At 41.7% G+C, this 21,620-nt stretch overlaps 1 protein-coding gene across 2 annotated transcripts in view; it reads right to left on the bottom strand.

The window, feature by feature from the left end:
* The window catches only part of bach2b (BACH transcriptional regulator 2b), a 75,009-nt gene that overhangs the window by 14,291 nt on the left and 39,098 nt on the right, over positions 1 to 21,620 (bottom strand). The window contains exons 2-3 of one of the 2 annotated variants that reach the window (XM_088286322.1): positions 16,567 to 16,821; positions 8,090 to 9,550 (exon numbers count right to left, since the gene is read on the bottom strand). In XM_088286322.1, the coding sequence (XP_088142448.1) occupies positions 8,090 to 9,550; positions 16,567 to 16,809 (1,704 nt within the window). In that variant the 5' untranslated portion in view covers positions 16,810 to 16,821. The remainder of the gene's footprint in view (positions 1 to 8,089; positions 9,551 to 16,566; positions 16,822 to 21,620) is intronic. The other variant, XM_088286323.1, reaches the window with a different exon arrangement.

Below are 21,620 nucleotides of genomic sequence, written 5' to 3'. Positions count from 1 at the left end.
CCCTTTGGCCAGCGTCTCGACCTTGGCTGGGTCATCGTGGGTAACGTGTGTTTAAATGGCGCACACAAACCAGCGTCTGTTACGACCTACAAAACTAATATTTTGATGAACGGTCGTCCATCCTATCTCAGTCCATGCACCAACGTCCTGCAGATTAAAGAAAGTTCAGTAAAGCAGCCAATGGACATCCAAGACTCCACAGATAGTTACCAGGCAATACAAACCGACAAACTTGGCGACAGTGTTTTTTCAAGAGTAAGAACGACGAAACAATCTCACACTCACAACAAGACAAACAATTTCTCTCTATGATGCAAAGCGAAATGTATCAGGATGAGACAAAAAGCTGGGTCGCGCCCCTCCCCTTCATTATTCCTAGACGGCGTTTACCAAACAATCATGAGCAAGCTTGGAAGAGACTGAACACACTCAAACAAAGCCTCGATTAAAAAAACCTGTTATGAGGGAACAATTTGTACAGTTCATGCAAAAGATTCTTGACAATCAGCACGCAGAAGTTGCTCCCCCTTTAAAGGATGAAGAAGAGTGTTGGTATCTCCCCATGTTTGGGGTGTACCATCCGCAAAAACCAAGTCAAATTCGAGTGGTTTTTGATTCAAGTGCCAAACATGAGGGCATGGCACTCAATGATGACCTCTTAAGCGGCCCAGATCTCAACAATGCATTGCTAGGGGTACTCATAAGATTCCGTCGAGAACCCATCGCAATCACAACAGATGTGGAACAAATGTTCTACTGTTTCACAATTAGACAAGATCATCGCAATTTCCTGCGTTTCCTTTGGCACAGAGACAATGACATTAGAAAAGAAATAATAGAGTACCGCATGACAGTTTATGTTTTTGGAAATCGACCATCTCCCTCTGTTGCAATCTATGGGCTTCACAAAGCAGCACAAGTTGGAGAAGAGAAATATGGCCAAGATGCGGTGCACTTCGTTACCAGAAACATTTATGTGGACGATGGTCTAATTTCGCTCCCTACGGAAACTGAAGCAATCGAACTTCTGCGAAAAACACAAAAGATGTTAGCGGAGTCAAATCTACGCTTACACAAAATTTCCTCGAATAGTAGCAAGGTCATGGAAGCCTTTCCAGTCGACGAATTGGCGAAAGACATTAAAGACCTTGACCTAGACATTGACTCACTACCTGTACAGAAGAGTTTAGGCATCAGCTGGAGTCTGGAATCAGATACTTTCACCTTCCAAGTTTCCAAAGAACAAAAACCGTTCACCAAAAGAGGCGTACTATCCACTGTTAATAGTTTGTACGACCCCTTGGGGTTTGTTGCACCCATAACTGTACAAGGAAAAGCACTCATGAGGGAACTCACCTGCGAACCTTGTGATTGGGACGACCCTCTGCCAGCAACCAAAGAAAAACTATGGTCAGCATGGAAAGATTCCATCCAAGAAGTGGAGCAAGTACACATTCCCAGACCTTACATTCCAATGTCCCTGTCTTCAACTCAACCCAGAGAGCTTTGTGTCTTCAGTGATGCATCATCCACGGCGATAGCTGCAGTAGCTTACCTGCGAGTTATCAATGACAATGGACAATGTCTTACAGGATTCGTCATGGGAAAGGCCAAATTAGCACCAAAGCCAGCTCACACAATCCCACGATTAGAGCTATGTGCCGCTGTCCTTGCGGTAGAAATGGCAGAACTCATATGCCAAGAAATCGACCTTGAGTTCAACACTGTAAAGTACTACACGGACAGTAAGATTGTATTAGGTTACATCTACAACACTTCAAGAAGATTTTATGTATATGTATCAAACAGAGTCACTCGGATAAGAAAATCTTCTGTTCTCTCTCAGTGGAGTCATGTCTCTTCAGAAAACAATCCAGCAGACGTTGCGACTCGTCCAATAACAGCGAGTCTCTTGCCACAAACATACTGGTTCACAGGACCTCCATTCCTGATGCAAGAACCATCAAAGTGTCCAGCCCCAGTTGCTGATGCTGAACTTATCGAGCCTGAGTATGATCCAGAGATTCGACCAGAAGTTAACGTGCTAGCCACAAAGGTCAGGACCACACCACTCAACTCACAACGATTCGAAAGATTCTCAACGTGGAAACATCCCATTCGAGGGCCTTCCAAAGTTTTTCGGTCAGATCGCGGCACCAATTTTATTGGGGCATGCAGAGAGTTAAAATTGAACACAGATGATCCTGAAATGAAAAATTATCTCAACCATGAAGGCTGTACCTGGACATTCAACTTGCCACACTCATCACATATGGGTGGTTCTTGGGAAAGAATGATAGGCACTGCACGTCGCATTCTAGATGGACTGTTATTACAGACTGGTCCGACACGTCTTACACATGAAGTTCTCACGACACTGATGGCGGAAGTTATGGCAATCATCAATGCTCGGCCATTAGTTCCTCTGTCCACAGATCCCGACTCACCCACTGTGTTGACACCTGCTATGCTTCTAACGCAAAAAGCAGCATCTATGTCAGATCCAGAAGGGACGTTTGATATTAAGGATATATACAAAAAGCAATGGAAGCATGTTCAAAGTCTTGCTGACAGATTCTGGAAACACTGGAGACAAGACTATCTCTCAGTACTGCAGCCGAGAAGAAAATGGAATCAAGAAAAGGACAATATGCAAGAAGGTGATGTTGTCTTGTTAAAGGATGAACAAACTAGGCGTAATGAATGGCCTGTTGGACTCATTACTAAAACCATCCCAAGTGAAGACAAGAAGATCAGAAAAGTAGAGGTGAAAGTTATCAAACAGGGTCTTCCACGTTTCTACCTGCGCCCTGTTACTCAGCTCGTTCTCCTACTTCCTCGAGATGTTGACAAAAGACTGATTTGAAATGAATAGTGGCATGAAAGTTTCATACCAGGCGAGGAGTGTAATGGTTTAGTTGGTGCGATTACGTTTGCGTCAAGTTATGTTGAGTTTAGTACCCTCCAGTGGTGAAATGTGTAATGTGCATCAGGTCGAGTTTAGATGACGCCGACTGGTCGCCACCCGGTCGAGTTTAGATGACGTCACTGTTTAATGCAGAAGACAACACGTACCCAATGTCGCCTTGTCCCACGTAAAGCTGTAAGTGACCATTCCTTATAAAATGGCTTATTTCTCCAATCTGCCGCATTAACAGGCTAGTTACATGTGTTTGTGAAAGCAGATGTTGTGAACTCCATGTTTTAAACGAGTCGTTTCTGACGTTAGCATTTGTTAGCATCGTATGCTAGCGGACCTTATTTTGCTAATTCGGCTAATTGTGTTAGCTTACTTAAGTTGTATTATCTGTCCTCATTCAGTATGTATGTTCTATAAGTTAATATTCACACTCTAAACAACTTAAATACACACTTTGTGTTGGAATCATTTGTATTTTATTTCTTACATTTTGACATAGATGTATGCTAGTGTAGCCAGAAAGCAATGTTAGACATTTGATACGCTGTATTAATACATTGTATTTGTTTATTGCAGTTTTACAAACAACAAATATTTTTCAAGAGATGAATAAATGGACTCTGAAGGCCATAAAAACGTCTCATCTGTTAGCTGTCTGTCTAGCTGGAAAGAGCAGTCATACCGTCGTCTAGCAAGGACAGACCTGTATATATATATATATATATATATATATATATATATATATTAGTGTTGTCAAGCGATTAAAATATTTAATCATAATTAATCACATTTTTTCATAGTTACCTTGTAGTTAATCACACATTTTATTCATTGTAAAAACAATCACTTAATTCATTGTAAAAAAAAATCCCTCTCATTTTTTGTATATTATGTATATAATTCAATATTTTATTGAATTGTAATACCTCTATTATATGACAATTGATTTTTCTGGGGGGGGTTTTATGCAAATATTTTTTTTAATTGAAAAAACAAAGCATTGAATTCGACTCACATAAAACGAAGTCACACAAAACAGCATCTCAACAGCCTTTCTCAGGGATAAAATTGGAGTAATATAAGAAACAGAAAATGCCAACAAAGTGCAAATGAAATGGGTCAAAATAATGGGCTACACACTGAGGTAGTTATGGTTACTGAGAGAAGTCCAGTAATCACCGGTGAGCGTGACTGCTTCGCCTTCTCCGCTTCCTGCAAGTCTGGAATGCGGGTTGAAATAGTGTATCACGAGGACAATTCATAAGCGCAGTCGTTGGATGCAATATTTCAGCCAGACCTTCGTCGTCCACAATATTAACACGCTGTGGCCACCCACTTAGCTATGGCTTTGGCGAGCCTCTTTTTAGTTGATCCATCCATCGGTTTCTGTCGCAAATTATCCATGGATGCCTGGGTTTGACAAGGGGCTGGAGAATTGTTGTCAGCGGTGTGCTTGGCCATCAAATGGTATTTTAAACTGGACGTGCTGCGATGGTAGTTCAGTTCACGATGGCAATACACACAAATGACTTTGCGCTTATCAATGACACATTAAGTAACTTTTTTTTTTTTTAAAAACCCTTGCCGTTCATAATTGAATTTGCATGATTTTTACCACTCGCAATGATGCTTTTAGTTCTACAAACCGGCGAAAACTCTGCACAGCTAACCCATGCAGGCGTGTCCTAAATTTCGTGTGCTTGATGTTTTTTCCGGTCTCGCGAGATCTGGTAAGGTGTTGGAGTTTTTCCAGTGTCAGCGCTACCTTATAGGAGTACATTGTTTACTAGGCCAAGATGAGTCTTAATTGCTTGTTAAAAAAATTGACGGCGTTAAAAGGGGTTTGGATTAATCCCATTATTAATATGTTTTTCTGACACTTCTACTATTTTTATATTCTTCTTGAGTATTGTTTTAACTGTCTTTGTTTTTATGTACAACACCTTGTATACAGCTGTGTTGGTTTTTGAAGTGCTCTAAAAATAAAGTTGAGTTGAGTGCAATGTGATCGTCGTCACGGAAACCTGGCTGCACGCAGACGTCCCCGACGCTAGCATCCAGCTGGCCGGGCGCTCGCTACATCGCGCGGATCGGACGAGGGACACCGGTAAGAGGAGGGGCGGGGGGCTCTGTGTTTACGTGCATGAGAACTGGTGCGGCGATAGCACGATCGTCGAGAAGCACTCTTCCCCCGACATCGAGTTCATGTCCGTTAAATGCCGGCCTTATTTTCTCCCGAGGGAGCTAACGGTAGTGATTGTCACAGCTGTTTACATCCCTCCCGACGCTAGCACTAGCACGGCGCTCTCGCTACTCGCGTGCGTCATCAATAAACACCAGCGGGCGCACCCTGATGGCGTCCACATTGTAGCGGGAGACTTTAATAAGGCCAATTTAAAGACTGTACTCCCAGAGTTTCACCAGCATGTCAAGTGCCCGACGAGGGGAGACAACACTCTCGACCATGTGTACTCGAACATCAAGCACGCATACAGAGCCCTCCCACTCGCCCCCCTCGGCCAGTCAGACCACCTGTCCTTGCAGCTCGCACCTGCGTACACCCCTCTCAGGCGCAGATTCAGGCCTACCACAAAGACTGTGAAAACCTGGCGTGACGACGCCATGAGTGAATTACAGGACTGCTTTCATGACACAAACTGGGACCTCTTTGATCATCAGGACCTTGATGTCTACACGCATTGTGTACTGGACTACATCAAGTTCTGCATGGAAACTGTGTCCCAACAAAAGACTATACGGACCTTCCCAAATGCGAAGCCCTGGATGTTCAGCAGGGTTCGCTCTCTCCTCAAGGCCCGTGACGCTGCCTTCAGGTCAGGCGACAAAGCCCAGTACAGGGTGGCTCGTGCTGACCTGAGCAAAGGCATCAAGCTAGCAAAGGCAACCTACAAGGGGAGGCTGGAGGCCCACCTTGCCAGTAACAGACCACGGGAGGTGTGGCAGGGTCTACGGAGCATCACCAACTTCCGTGGCAGCAGCACGACCTCTGTAGACCCGAGTGCATCGCTGGCAGAGGAGCTTAACTGCTTCTTCGCTCGCTTTGACTCGCCCCAACCGTCACACCCCCGCACTTCAAGCTCCAACTCCCCCCCACTCATCGTAGAGGAACACGATGTGAGGCGCGCGCTCCTGGCGGTCAACCCCAGGAAAGCTACTGGACCCGACGGAATACCAGGCAAGGTCCTCAGAGCATGTGCCCACCAACTGTCACATGTTTTCTGCAGGATCTTCAACCGCTCCCTGGCTCAGGCAGTCATCCCCTCCTGCTTGAAAACTTCCACCATTATTCCTGTCCCCAAAAAGTCACCAGCCGTCCACCTGAATGACTACCGTCCTGTTGCTCTCACACCAGTCATTATGAAGTGCTTCGAGAGGCTGGTTCTCCAGCACATCAGGGACTGCCTTCCTCCCACTCTGGACCCCTACCAGTTTGCATACCGGGCTAACAGATCCACTGAGGACGCCATCGACACTGCTCTGCATGTTGTACTGGGCCACCTGGAACAACAGCGGAGCTATGCAAGGATGCTCTTTGTGGACTACAGCTCGGCATTCAACACGATCATCCCAGACATCCTCGTCGCCAAACTGGACACTCTCGGCCTCCCTGCCCTCACACGCATCTGGATTAAGGACTTACTGACCAACAGACCCCAGACTGTGTTGCTCGGCCCCTACACGTCCTCCACCCTCATGCTGAGCACCGGTTCCCCCCAAGGATGCGTGCTGAGCCCTCTCCTGTACGCCCTCTACACCTACGACTGCAGCCCGGCCCACGGCAACAACACCATCGTCAAGTTTGCTGACGACACGACAGTGGTCGGTCTGATCTCGGAAGGTGACGAGACAGCCTACAGAGAGGAGGTAAAGAGACTGACAACTTGGTGCAAGGACAACAGACTGCACCTTAACTCTGCTAAAACAAAGGAGATTGTCGTCGACTTCAGGAGGAACAAGACGCTGCCGCCCCCCCTCTGCATCGAAGGCGTGTGTGTGGAGAGGGTCCACACGTTCAAGTTCCTGGGAGTACAGATCTCCGATGACCTTTCTTGGAGTCACAACACCACAGCAGTGGTAAAGAAGGTCCGCCAACGTCTGCACTTCCTGAGAGTCCTCAGGAAATTCAACCTGGACAGGAAGCTGCTGCTGGCCTTCTACCACTCGTCCATCGAGAGCCTGCTGACGTACTGTGTCTCCACCTGGTACAGTGGCTGCACTGAGGCGGACAGAGTGAGGCTCCAGAGGACAGTCAAAACAGCGCAAAGGATTATTGGCTGCCCTCTCCCCTCGCTGTCGGACATCTACACCACCCGGTGCCTCAGAAGGGCTCTCAACATTGTCAAAGACAATACCCACCCAAACTCACACCTGTTCGACCTGTTGCCCTCTGGCAGGCGCTACAGATGCATCAAATCAAGGACCAATAGACTGAGAAACAGTTTCTTTCCGAGAGCCATCTCCATACTGAACTCTCACACACACACACGAGACCACCCTAACCTTGCAAAACAGCATTGTGATGTGTTTCTATATGCCCTATTCAGTACTGAATTCCATTGCACTGTCTTATTTATTTATCTAATTTATATATTTGTCTGTATTATTGTTGTATTGCACTGGAGAGGGGAGCCCTCTAATCTCGTTGCACACTTGAGTACAATGACAATAAAGGGATTTCTATTTCTATTTCTATAATTTTTTACGGCCATTGGTCATTGCCACTTTAATGCCCTGCTTCCAATTCTAACATCAAAAGTGAACTATACAACATATTCAGAGTGCCCTGTCTGACTTCAGTGCTGTGTGAATGCTTCTAACACTGCATTAGTTTAAAGCATTGATCAAACATTTCTCAAAGTAGCAGAACAATCTTCCAATTAAACAGGCAATTAATGTACAGAATAATAGAACACATTCTAAAGAACAGTTGAGTCAAAAATAACCCAAATTGAGTCAAAGACACCCACCCAAATTTTAAGTTATTTGTTTAAGCCAAAAGTTTGGATGGGTCCTTTTTTTGGTCCAAGCTTATTTATTTATTTTACCCAACTGTTTTTAGAGTGCATAATTCTTGAATTGCTACATATAAGGTACCCGACTGAATTGTAAATGATACTTTCAAGACTGCATATGCAGATTTGCACTCACCTCTGGGCCACGCTCTTGTACAGCGCAGGACTCGCTGTCTCCCTCTGAAAAGGAACCTGACTCATCACTGGAATTGGTGCCATATAACTGTTCACATTTTATCTTGGGTTGCCCCTGGTTAAAAACAACATCCCCGACATTGTGTTCCTGCTGGTCAACATTAAGGCAGCGGGCCATGTTGGAGCAAGGTGAGGAAGAGAACTCAAACTGAGGCAGGCTGCATGGAGAGCCTCCACTGCCGTCCTCTGCATACGAGTATGACGAACAGGAACTGGATGTCCTGGTACGAGTCCCACAAGGCGGTGAGCGCGGGCAAACTTTTATTGGAACAGGACAGCTGGTGTTTGGCCGCGGGCGGCACAGAAGTTGGTTTTCGGCGGAGGTGGTGCTGGGAGAATAGGCCTGGGAGGTTGGAAGGGACTGACTGGCTCCAGGACACATTCCCTTTGGTTTGTGCTCGGAAAGCTCCATTTCAAACGAATTCCCACCAGGGTAGGAATGTGCTGGGGTTCCGAGGCGATTGCAGGCTCCTGAGGAAAAAATGACACTTCGTCTATCAAGCTCAACTTCCTGTTTACAGATTTCATCACAGGATGTAGATTTAAGGGACAGACCGGCAGTGAAATTGTCATTGTTCTTTGGGGTTATTAGAGACAAACTTAACTCCCCAGCAAGTCTGAAGTCTTTTTTGTGATCTTCCTGAGAGTGAACTTTTTCCTGTGGACAGACAAGCCTGTTGGCAAATAGCTGCTGCGATGAATTGGGCGGATTGGAGCTTTTGAATAAGGCTTGAACGCAGGATGTCGACTTGGTTCTCTTGATTATTTCTGAAGACACAGGATTATCCATCTCCATGTCCTGGTCCTCCCCTGAGAGGCATGATGAGATGGCCTCTTCCTCTGTTTGTTGTTCAACTTTGATCTCTGCCAAAGGCAACCTGTCCTGATATGTTACTCCCCCACTAATGCTGCTCTCTTTTATTGTGCTTGGAAAACCTGAGGTACAGGTGTTTGAAGAGAAATCGTTATTGTGCTTGTTGCAAGCCCACTGGTATTTCCTGTACTTAGGGCATCGTGGCAGGTCTGATCCTCTGCGGCGATCAAAGTCCAATCGGCCATCTGTGAAGTTACTCTGTACAGTCATTGCCAGTCGATCCTCACCGGGGCACTGAAAGGTGGCAAGATTGTCAGCACGTAGTATCCTTGGGGAGGAAGGCCTTTCGTCCTCTGACTGCATACTTTCATTTTGTGAGTTGTTGCCCTCAGCAGCCACATTGTGACAGTCCAGCAAGCTGTCCTCGCTACGCAGCTGAGATTCCAGAAAACGAAAGCATGAATCCTCAAGGTTGTGCATGCGCAGGAATTCAGCACAGCGGATGACCTCTTGAATGTTTTCTTTGCTGAGTAACAGCTTAGCGGTGTAGGCAAACTGCAACAATGGAATAAATCCTCTTGCAGTGACCTGCAAAAAAGCAGGCAAATTATCAGTCTGGAGTACTTGTTTTTGTTGAGAGAATCTGCAAGTTCTAATGACCTTTAAAATATGGTGTAAGGTGCACTTTTATCTTCATAAAACTGTAAATGAATGTAGTTTATGACGCAAAATATTTGGCTGTTGTTAAACCTATAAAGCAGAGCTATCCAAACGATGGCCTTGGGGCCATTTATGACCCACAATTCATTTTTAAGCGGCTCATGGCATATACTAAGAATGAGCTTTGCTACTAATAGATTTGTTTTATATTCTTAGAGCTTTTCAAAGTACGCAAAAATTCTAAATTAAGCAGTCGTGTTTTTCTTTATAACACTGCGGTCATAAATATAATTCATTTTTACAAGCAAAAAAACGGTCCCTCCACTTTCTGCTCTGGGTCGAGGCACAAATTGTGAACATATCACATGAATGACTCCCAAGTAACTGCTTTTAAAACGGTCATGTTACAACAGATTGCTCCTGTTTTGGTTTCTGATTGTAGAGATGGGATTTAGCTGTTGTTCAGTGCAGACATATTCAAGTGGTTACTGGGACTTTCACCACCCCAAAATCTTGTCTAATAAAATGTAATTGGTTGATTGATTGATTTTGGTATGCTTGATGAATTACAAGCATTTTATTTTAAAGGGGCCGTTGTATCCTTCCATTTTCTGTATATGGCCCTTGGAAGAATAAGTTTGGACAGCATTTTATATGTAGCTATATAGAAAACTGCAAATTAATAAAATGTATCAAGATTAAAGGCAGGAAAATAATATCGGGTACACTTGACAAACTTTGTTGCAGTCTTGTTTACTGATATATTGTTTATCTTTAGACTATAATTTATTTCACCAGATAAAGCCTTGTGTGTCAGTACCATGTGTCCTCAGGTCAAGTGTCTGGAGCCTAATGCCTAATGGTTTGTAAGACTCCAGCTAATCTCTGTTGTGGCCATGTGGTGGGGAATGATAGAGATAGGCCTTTCCACTTAGACTTAATGCCAGTTAATTAGGCGTACTCCTGAGCCGCCAGAATTCTAGGCTGCTTTGGTGCTTTATTTAAACACGTGAGAGAAAGGGTGTTAGAGACTCTTACTATGACCCAATGTTTTATAGATCCGCATGAGGTTCACACTTGATCTTGTTGTGTGCATTCCTTTGCTCAAATCGAGCAGATAGCCAACTGCTTCTTATTAGTGATACATGCACGGCATCTTTGGCAAGTATGAACGTGCCATTTTCTTTTCACCTATGTCCACATTTCTGCTCCAAACTACATTACGGTGATCTCACAGTTCAACAGCAGCAAAAAATATCCGTTATCGTTAAGTGTGCGTGTGTGTAAGTGTGTGTGCATGCATGTGAGAGAGAGTCAGAGAGAGAGCGTAAGTAGGGGTGTGGGAGTTTGCGCATGGTGCCTTGGGGGAGGGTAGAGGCTTTCTGTTCACCCTACTTATCAGCATCAACAATATGAGTTGTACCATATGTAGCTTGGTGCAGAAAGACTTGTCTTTATCAATCTCTCGCTACACATTTAATTTTGAAGGGTTTTATTTTGGGTTGCTGAAACACAAAATATTAACATTTATAAACGTTTGCTCTGTACTGCTGTTTCCACCTTACGTGTAGCTCTTCTTCGCACTAGTATGCCAGACTAATATAAATTATTTAACCAATATTTCAATCAATACGCCTCAATATACTTACACATGTATTCAATGCAAAAATACTTCACATATGTATCACATACAAAATACCTCAAACTTACACATGTATTCAATACAAACATACTTCACATAGGTATCATATATAGTAGTTTAACAGCATTGTACACAACGCTCTCTCTCTCCATTTCAACGGCAATCTGTCTACTTCAATTACAAAGTTACGTCTCGAACAAAAAGTATCAGTAAACACAAGCTTAATTTCAATACATCACACTTACTATCAATAAACACATTCACACGTCAATATATGGTATTCCCTCCCTTGTTACCTGAAACATAAAATATGAACATTTAAAACAATGTTCGCTCTGGACTGCTGTTTCCACCTTACGTGTAGCTCTTCGCACTAGAATGCGAGGATCCCTTTTTGCCACACACGCAAAGCAGCGAACGCTGTCCTCAACCGATCAGAGTTAGTCATTGCAACTAATGTACAATAATTTTCCTCATACCCTTTACAAATAAGCAATAACATGAAACTATCACCCACCGAACATGGCCTGCACTAGTAATCAAAACAAAATATCTGTGGAAACAATGCAATTCCAAATACAATAATTTTGAATATGACTGTATGCCACACACACTCAATTCTACACACATGCAGTATATTATTTAGTAGTGATACACCAATTATTGGCCGGGACAATTATCGGGCCGATATTTGGCATTTTGCCAATTATCTGCGTCAGTCTTTTTTATTTTGTTTTCAAGGCCAATAAATTAAAAGCCGGTTTATTTTGGCTCGCTGCACCACACTTCTCTCTCTCTCTCTCTCTCTCTTTCTGCTGTGCTGGTGGCCCTGCCTGCAGAAGCAGATTGGCCCGCCCACAGCACCATCTGATCGTTTCCTTGTGCAGTGGGTTGCAGCCAATCTGCAGTAAGCTGCCTGTTTGCTTTTACACCTCGAGTCACACGCACTGCGGGAGAGAAAGGTAAGGCAACAGACTTTGCCCAAATTTGAATAAATATCAGTCTACTACAACTCACAAATAAAAGAAAACTATTTGCCATAGTAAACTTTAAAGAAATTATTGTTTTCATTTCACTATAAGAAATTCAGCTGAGCCTGGGAGCTCCGTACACTTTTTGTAGACCGCACATTGTTTTTTTTGTCAGGGTTCCTAAACGATTGCAAACAGTAGAAAAATGTTGCAGTTTATATTGTCAAGTAAAATTAGTTTGAGAACATCTTTTGCTCCTATTGCAACCCTTTGGAACTTTTAACAAACCCTGACGAAAAAACATTCGCTCTGTGCGCACACACTTGCAAACCTTCCCCGCTTTAAAATGCATAACGCTTAATATAGTTATAATTAATTTCTCTGCTCGTCCTGATTCCCCTCTGATCTAACTGTTGTCATCTTGTTTGTAACAGCTTGACTAGAAAACACTAAACAAGGTAAATGGGGGACACACATTTTTGCCACCTATAACGTTGCATTTAATTACCACGCATGAATGTAAAGTAGGAAAAATGGTCCAATTTTGGCAATAGCTAGAGCACATAGGAAATGTTTAGACTGAAATCATAGCCTGAATGAGAGGCACTGGCTAACCTGCTGCGACGTATTAAACCATGCTTATTTATAGCAACTCTGAATATGGAAAAGATCTCAGCATACCAAAGGGTCTATTTTCAAGAAAGTATCATCAGCTGCTGTCTGCAGGTTTATATCTTTATGTGCCCTTCGACATATGCAATTATACTGCTAAAACGGCAACAGCAACCTAATGAGGAAAAGTTTCAAGTGAGCCACAGAGTTTGTAATTGTTTTTTTTTTCTTTAAATTAATTTTCATTAGTGTGACTACTAACTACTTTTAAAAGAGTATTTATAATAGCCCATATTCTATGATTAAAATATATTACTTGAACATTTACTTCCAATATCTTTCAATAAAAACAAAATTCAAATTCCAAAAATCTTTCATTTCTCCAGAAGGCCACCAGTGGTGTTTATGTTGTATTGTCCGAATTATTATATGTATGCATTGAAAATATTGGCCAAAACAGAGCTGTTTTTCATTCATTTTTGTATTACACTCAACAGGAAATTCATGTACAGTTCACTATATTGCACTGTACACAAATGTACTGTCGAGTATTGCATTTCCTTTGTGTTTGTTGTATACAGAACACTTGGGTTTTAGATCATAAGATGAATATGAGACAAAAGTTCAGAATTCCATCTTATGTCACCATCCTGGGTTATTAACCAAACGCAGTAGTTCCCATGTGACCAAATTAATATTGAGACGATTTTAACACGGCGGCAAGGTGGACGACTGGTTAGCACGATGGCCTCACAATGCGGAGGTTGTGGGTTTGATTCCGGCTCCGGCCTTCCTGTGTGGAGTTTGCATGTTCTCCCTGTGCCTACGTGGGTTTCCTCCGGGTATTCTGGTTTCCTCCCACATTTCGAAAAAAATGTGTGACAGGTTGATTGAACACTCTAAATTGCCCCTCGGTATTTGTGTGAGTGCGGATGGTTGTTCGTCTATGTGTGCCCTGCGATTGGCTGGCAACCAGTTCAGGGTGTCCACTGCCGACTGCCCGATGATAGCCGGGATAGACTCCAGCACCCTCCGCGACCCTTGTGAGGAGTAGCGGTACAGATAATGGATGGATGGATTTTAACATGTAGATAAAATAAAAAAATCGAATGTGTTTGCATTTTTGAGAAATGGACAAAGGAAAAGACACACAAAAAAAGCAACTCAAATGAATCAGGTATAGGTTTCAACATGACATCTCACACACAATACAATTAGCAACTCAGATATAGTATTATTCGTGCAATATATTATGTGTCAACCCAGACAACGGCCTCCACACGATGAATACAATTTGTGGATACTGTTCTCTCACACAGGGACGCCACCACCAGCGACCCCCTCTGGAGCCAAGCTAGGAGGCTGGAGACACATTAACCTGCTAGGTTTTTTTTCAGTTGGCACTGACAGGTCAATAGTGGTGCATACATGTTACTGGATGCGTTTGTGATAGGCTTAAATGTTGAAGCACAGGAAGGTACACAATTTTAGTAAAATGGAAGAAATATGAAAGTACGGAGCGGCCGTGGGTCAGGAAGTAAAGCGAGTCATCCAATAACGGAAGGGTCCGCTGTTCAAATCCCGCCCTGTCTGAGTTATGTGTCGTTGTGGCGGCGTACGTTGTTTCCCCACACCAGAGTGTGAACGTGTGTGTACATGAATATCCATTGTGAACGCTTAGAGTGCGTAACGGAAAAGCATCATGTAAATTTGAAGCACTATTATTATTAAACAGCAGATTTATCATCTAAACTGCTGTAAAAATACCATTAGACAGTTATCCTTGTGTCATGCACATAAATTCAAAATAAAATACTACAGTACTAATGTACAAATTAATTACAGTAGGTGCATTCTAAAACAAAAGCAATTTTCTGGAATCCCTGCTGCCAATAATTAATTTGCGTTTTTTTTTTTCAGGGAAATTATTAACAGTGTGTGTATTATGTATGTATGAAGACTAGGGATGTAAAGATTAATCGAAAATCCATTTAATATCGATATAATCTGTTCAAAATATGCTTGTGATAAAAAAAATAAAAGAATCGATTCGCAACGCTGTTGTCTCATGTCTGTGCTGTAAACAAACTGCACACCTACGCTACTTAATACGATGTAAACTTCCCTTTCATAGCAGCACAGGAGTGATAAAGAAGCATTTATAAAGGAAAAACGTTGCAGCTGACGGCCGATTTAATTTACAATAACATAATTTCTGACATAGCCAGCTGTAGTTAGCACGCACAGGCTACGCTGTGCGTCTGATGGAACGTCGCAAGCGATGTCCTGTTGTGGTACGCTAACATAGTGTAGCGTCTACTATGGATTGTGACGGTATTAGTCAGCAAACTCACGTGTATTAAAATCCAAAACATAGTTTTTATCTACGCGTGATTGAAATCATAACAGCAAGAGCACAAGTGCTAACTTGCGAACGCTCACCGCGTGTTGCGTTTGCTGAGTCTGAAATTTCAGGACCTTAAGTACAACATGACGCATTTGCCACAAGCCATTGATGGCAACACCTGACAATAAAACATAACGTAACATACTTAGGTCGTTAGAATATACTAATTTACAGTGCTAAAAATATTGGGAAAAATGGGTCAACAATTGTCTTTTGCTGAGCGTTGTTATTCCCGAGTTTTATGATATGCATCACGCTCGAGATTTCTACAATTGATTTAGAATTGTGCTTCTCAAATAATGTGGCGGGCCCCCCTGGGGAACATGCTTTTTTTCCGCAGATCTACAATAAAGTGTAATCGCACATCCACTCCAGTAATTGGCAGTGGCGCTCTCCTTGCCCATTGTGCGCAGCGAGTATTAGCTCTACGGTGTTGGTTTGCTTTACAACGAAAATACTATTATTTATAGTTGCGGCGGAGAGTGGGTGGTGAGGTGGGAGCGCGAATTGTTTTCTTCTTGCCGGGGGGGGGGGAGAGTGGCGTAACAGAAAATAATAGAGAAGCACTGATTTAGAATGACACAATACAATCAGAAGCAATCATTCAGTCTAAATGCAGTGAGTTGTTGCTTGAAACATCTCCAAGGAGTGCGTGCAACCCACATTTCAGCTCTGCTGTTCTTCCCACAAAGGTATGTTCTTTCCAATGTGGCTCCATTTAGAATTTTAACAAACAGGCTTCCCAGCTTTCAAACATGTACTGTATTACCAAGAAGCTACTTAACACAAATGTCATTATTTTTTTACTATTTTCATATGGCATACTGACCTGTTCACTCTGTCCAATGTGAGATGCAGAAAGATCCAATTAAATAAAAAACGTAAAGTCATAACGTTATATCTTGTCTTTTTTTTAGTTTGTTTTGCGATTTTATACATAGTGTCATTAAATGCTAAACAGTGAGGCAAAGGTGAAGGGCATAAATGTATTTCTATCAATGAGTTTTGGACATTGAGCGGTTCTGATAATTCATGATTAATGCTCGATTAATTCATAGCAATCAATGTTTTTTACTAAGCCACAATGTTTGTAAATTTTTAGAATTTCAAATGTATTCATGGAATTCATTTGTTTCATTTCTCCCCAAAAAGTGGATGCTACTGAATATTTAAGTTATTTGAAGACAGCCTACTTGGTACTGCAATTTATTGCGCCAGGAGAATATTTACTAAGGACACTGTCTGAAAGATGGTCGAATATCGAGGATTACAGGCTAAAAGTGTCAGTCTAAATGATGTTTGTTGGACATACCTCTTCAGGTAGGCTGACCGTGAAGCCATTCTCTGCCTGGCCTACCAATACCTGGAGGAAATACTCGCTGCATGCCGCCAGCACAGCCCGATGCCCACGAAATTCCTTGCCCTCCACTAGGACAGTCACATCGCAGAGGATATCCTGCTTCCGCTGGTCATTAAGGCAGAGGAGGATATTGGTACAATGAACTGTTGACTCATACACATACATGGGGGCTTCAGGCTTCTCATCCACGGACATTCCGCTCACAATCTGAAAACATAAGGGATCAAGATGACAACCAAGCAGACCAACTAGTTCGTAATACAATAATACAGCTGTCAATTTTTTGTGTGAGTTTTTACTGTTTCAGTGTTTAGGATTTCTGGGTTGAACCCTCTCCATGATGAGATATCACTCATCACAGAGAGACAAATGACCACATTTATCCAAAACAAGCAACTTTCAAATGAATTATGTAAAACTAATTATCCAGCCATTATCTGAATCGCTTATTATTTTGTGGGGGAAAAAAATCCATGTGTATGAGGTAATTGTTAGTCAAAATTATAATAAATTAACAACAAAATGTCTACAGTGCTTCTTTCAAACTACGTTTATATTTTTCAACTGACAGTAACTTTTATAGGCATAATAAACAATAAAGAAATATTATATGTTGTTCCAGCAGGCAAAGTTGTGTTTATTTTTTTTATCGCATGTAAGACATTGAACATTATAATGTAATATGGTTGACTTTTTTCAAAACAAAGGGCAGCTTTACCTGTACAAACTTTTCACGTCATATTTAACAATAATGTTATCTAAACTTGTATGCTACGATCCTGACACACGGCGATTCACTTTCTGGCCTACAAGTGAACCTTTAATAGATATTATTAAACTGGTGAACTCATTCACTACCAGCCCAGGTGAAAAGAATGCACTTTCTGACTTTTATATATGTCAATGGCAGTGAATGTAATTGGTCAATAGACAAACTTTATTAAACAGTGGTGTACAAATTACAGTTAAATAGAAGCTGATATGCTCAGTTTTGTGACCAACAATTTTCTAAATGTTCTACATAACTCCACAAAGTTATCGCAGGAGATGACTGGACTCATTATTTCCAAATGCATTTAGCTCAAACAATATATGCAGAAATCAAACCACACAACGAACAGCATCAGTTTCATTACAGTTTTACCAATATTGTCTCAATTTTTGTTTGAAACGTGGTGGTGTGCCACTGTCACAGACTGTGCAAACAGCTAAAATCAGGATTACGGTAACGCGTGTCGTGATCATGTGACCATGACAATGCTCATTTGAGTTTGCATCTAACTGGTCAAATTCAGATAATATCATACAATTCTATGAAAAAAAATTGCATGTCTTTGTGATACACCAATTACATATGCTATTATCTCGATATAGATCTTTTTTCCATATATAGTGCAGCATTAGTTTATCTGCACTTTCACTGAATCCAATGTGTAATTCATTTTCACTACTAATATCACTACTCTAGATATTTTTCACATTTAATGCCAGTGTTTGTTTGAAAATGCATGAAGGCCATTGTTACCTTAATTTATTCCAATTTTCAATTGGAAATAAGTAAATTGGTATCACCTGCAAATAATATTGGACATAAAGTATTTGATACTGAAGCAAGATCATTTTTATGTATAGAAAACTATAATAGATGTAACCTTGTGGTACCCCAGATTGTATCATATGCCTCTCAGACACTATTCCATTTATACTGACACATTGCACTCTATTATGTACATAATTACTCAACCATTTCAGAGAATTACCATAAAAACCATATTTATGTATTTTTGCATGCCAAATGTCACGGTGCTTTTGAAAGATTCAGAAAAATACCACATGCAAACTCTTTCTTGTCTAAAGTATAAATCTTGTCAAGTTCCGGTAGGTGTAAATCGTCCATGTAGTATATTTACACTGTCATTTCTTGTCATAGAAAAGTCGCAACTACACAAGAAGTCCACAAATTTCCTCAAGTCCCCGCGCTTTGGCAATTACAAAGGGTTTACCGTATCATTCATGGGGCAAATCCCATTCAACTTGACATGCATCATCAGAGTCACTCATGGGGTATCTTTCTATGGCTTCTTTAAATGGCTAAATGGTCTGTCACTTGTATAGCGCTTTTCGACCTTCGGTACTCAAAGCGCTTCACACTATTACCTCATCTACCGACTGATGACATACCTTCAGGAGCAACGACCACTCTATCACTGAGCCACAACGCTGCCCGTGAGCAGAATGATATTGGTGTCCATACAAATTTTTCGATGTCACAGTGTTTAAGAATGCAGTTGCTAACAGTTTATAAAATTTTGGAAAAGCATGAAAGAACTGAAATGGTAAGGTAATTTGTAAAAAAACAAACAAACCCGTGATCGTCTGACTTAAAGACTGGAATGACCTTTGCAATAGTGAGATCAGAGGGAACAACACCAGTTTCTATGAATACCTCAATTCCCTTCCAGAACTAATTCCTTTACATCTTTAACATTCTGTGCTTGACAAAAAGAATATAGTGATCAAGAATAAAGTGCATAAGGCAATGAAAATAGTTTGGAGTAGTTTTGAGATCAGTGAATAATTGTTTTAATCGTGATTTCAATCTCAGGCAAAATAATCTGTTTATTATCTTTTCTATAATTGTCCATCCCTCGTATCAAGTTATCAAGTGTGTTACCAATATACCTGTAGTATTGTCTGAACATGTTTGGAACTTTAGCTAACAAAACCATCCATCCATTATTCGAGCCGCTTGGCCAGATACTAGAAATATTACCCCATAATGCTTGCGTATGCCAGTGGAAAATGCATGCAATAGAAAAAGCAACATTTCGTCTAATGTGGTCACGTACTAAAAGTAACCTGAGTTTGGTTGAGCCAACACTTACATGGGGTGATTAATCCTGCTGTGTAGACACGGGTATATTCACCCTACTACTTGGCTGTCTTCTATTAAAAATACAAGTGAAATAAATATTGCTGCTTAACAAGCAAGTTGAGTTTGAATGAAAGTCCAGTGTTGAATTGACTCCCACAGAGTTGATTTGAACACTTTCTCAGAGTTTCTATAGCTCCACACTTTCGGGAGTCAAATCAACACTTTTAAAATAGTAAAACATTTAACACTGGGAGCGAGTACATTTTTTTAGCTCACTCAAAAGACAAATTAACACTACAGGAGTAGGCAAGTAATTCTCAGACATTTATTTTCCCTCTCATACAGTGTTAGTTTGACTCTTTCAAAGACACTTTCAACACCTGAAAAATGAAAAAAAATTACATGTGTCAGTAGCCTTTATTTGACCTATTCACACCAAATCAAAACATTGTGATAGTCAGTCTAATATACAGGCTGTCATCGGAAACATGAGCTTTGAATATCAAACAGTTTTTGGAATTCCAGTTTAGACAGTTTAATTATGCATCTTCCCTCAGTATACACAACTCTGAATGGATGGTAATGGTGAAAGTCTCTGTAAATAACTTGTTTGAGAACAAAATTTGATCATTAACCTAAAGTAGACAAGGTGTTTGTCCATCATGGTGCATGAGCTGTCAATTCTGTTTTTCTGGGGTCCCGCGGCAAGAAGGCACAGGTGTTGACTTTGCTGGCTCTGGACATACTCTTCAAGACTGCAACTGGACTGTGGGTGGAAAGCGGAAATTAAAATTTATACATGCAATTGATGACAAATAAAACGTGATACAAGTTATTTTTAAAAGTTAATCTAAATGGCAAGTAGTGTTGCAAGAAGGAGGAAAATTTTCCAGTAAATTTCCAGGAACTTCCCATAGGAAGTGCAGCTGGGGAATGTTGGAAACACACCAAACCGTAAACTTTCTATGGATATTAATTGGAAATTAGGAGCAAGAAAAAAATATATAATTTTTTCATAAACTAACATCTATGTAAAATACAATTGGGGGAAAAAAAGCACATTTCAACAGATTTGAGTATTTGCTGATTTGAACAGTCTTTCATAATAGGTCCATATTGCAGAATAACGTAAAAAAAATTAGTAAAAAAAAAAAAAACAGCAAGTACTGGCACATGCTAACGATTGTATCAATTATATAACAGAGAAAAAAATGAATGCAAGCTAATGTAAACACAAGAACATCAAATGTATTAAAACGAGCAACATAACACACGTTTCCTCGTGGTGATCAAGCATCCTCATCAAGCTGCCTTTCTACACTAACTGTCCTTTGGAAATGTGGGGTTCTTGGAGAACAGTATTAAGGGGAATTTGATGTTTCAGATCTTCGAATCTTTCTATGGACAGTTTTCAGATGCCAAATGTATCCTGTACCACTCGCAGCATCAGATGAGTTTCCTGGGTAAAATACCACACAAAAAGTGGGGTTCCCCTTTCTCAAAATATTCACTGAAAATGCAAACGCCATTATCATACAGATTTTTCTGAAATGCTCTGAAAATTAAAAAAAAATAATTACATACCTTTCTTGGATCTATAGGGATCCTTCAGAGATGTGAACATTGTCACTATACCAAGAGCATACTCTTCTCTGGTTGCTTTGGAGGCCTAAAAAGAGACAAATTAGTAATCCAACCCCGAAACACACATATACAGTGAAACCCCGCTACTTCGCGGTTCACCTTTCGCGGCTTCAGTGCTTCGCGGGTCTAAAAAATATTCTGGGGCATTGTAGTTTCGCCGAGCGGCACAAGGGGACGCTGAAGCGGTTAGACGGCCGGCGTGCGCCGAAGAGGAGAGTGGACGAAGAAGAGAGTGACGAAGAAGAGCAGGTTCCCCCGGACACGATTGGTGGCGACGTTTCGCGCGGTTCGGACCGTATCAGAGCTCCGGCCGGCGTGCGTGGCAGTTAAACCGTAGATGAGCACCTTCCCCGGGCACGGGCGGTGCCAAACGGCCCCTAAGTTTAACCGAATGGGAGCTGCCGAGGAGGAGGGCATGCTCGCGTCACAGTAAGCCGAAGAGGAGCACCTTCCCCGGACACGGGCGGAGCGCGAGGCTGTCAGTTAT

The sequence above is a fragment of the Idiotropiscis lumnitzeri genome, chromosome 21 (genome assembly GCF_059441095.1).
Source record: "Idiotropiscis lumnitzeri isolate Australia: NSW breed Sydney's pygmy pipehorse chromosome 21, RoL_Ilum_1.0, whole genome shotgun sequence".
In the NCBI taxonomy this organism is placed as follows: Eukaryota; Metazoa; Chordata; class Actinopteri; order Syngnathiformes; family Syngnathidae; genus Idiotropiscis; species Idiotropiscis lumnitzeri.
Note: the sequence above shows the minus strand (reverse complement) of the source record. Positions and strands in the feature narration are given on the sequence as shown.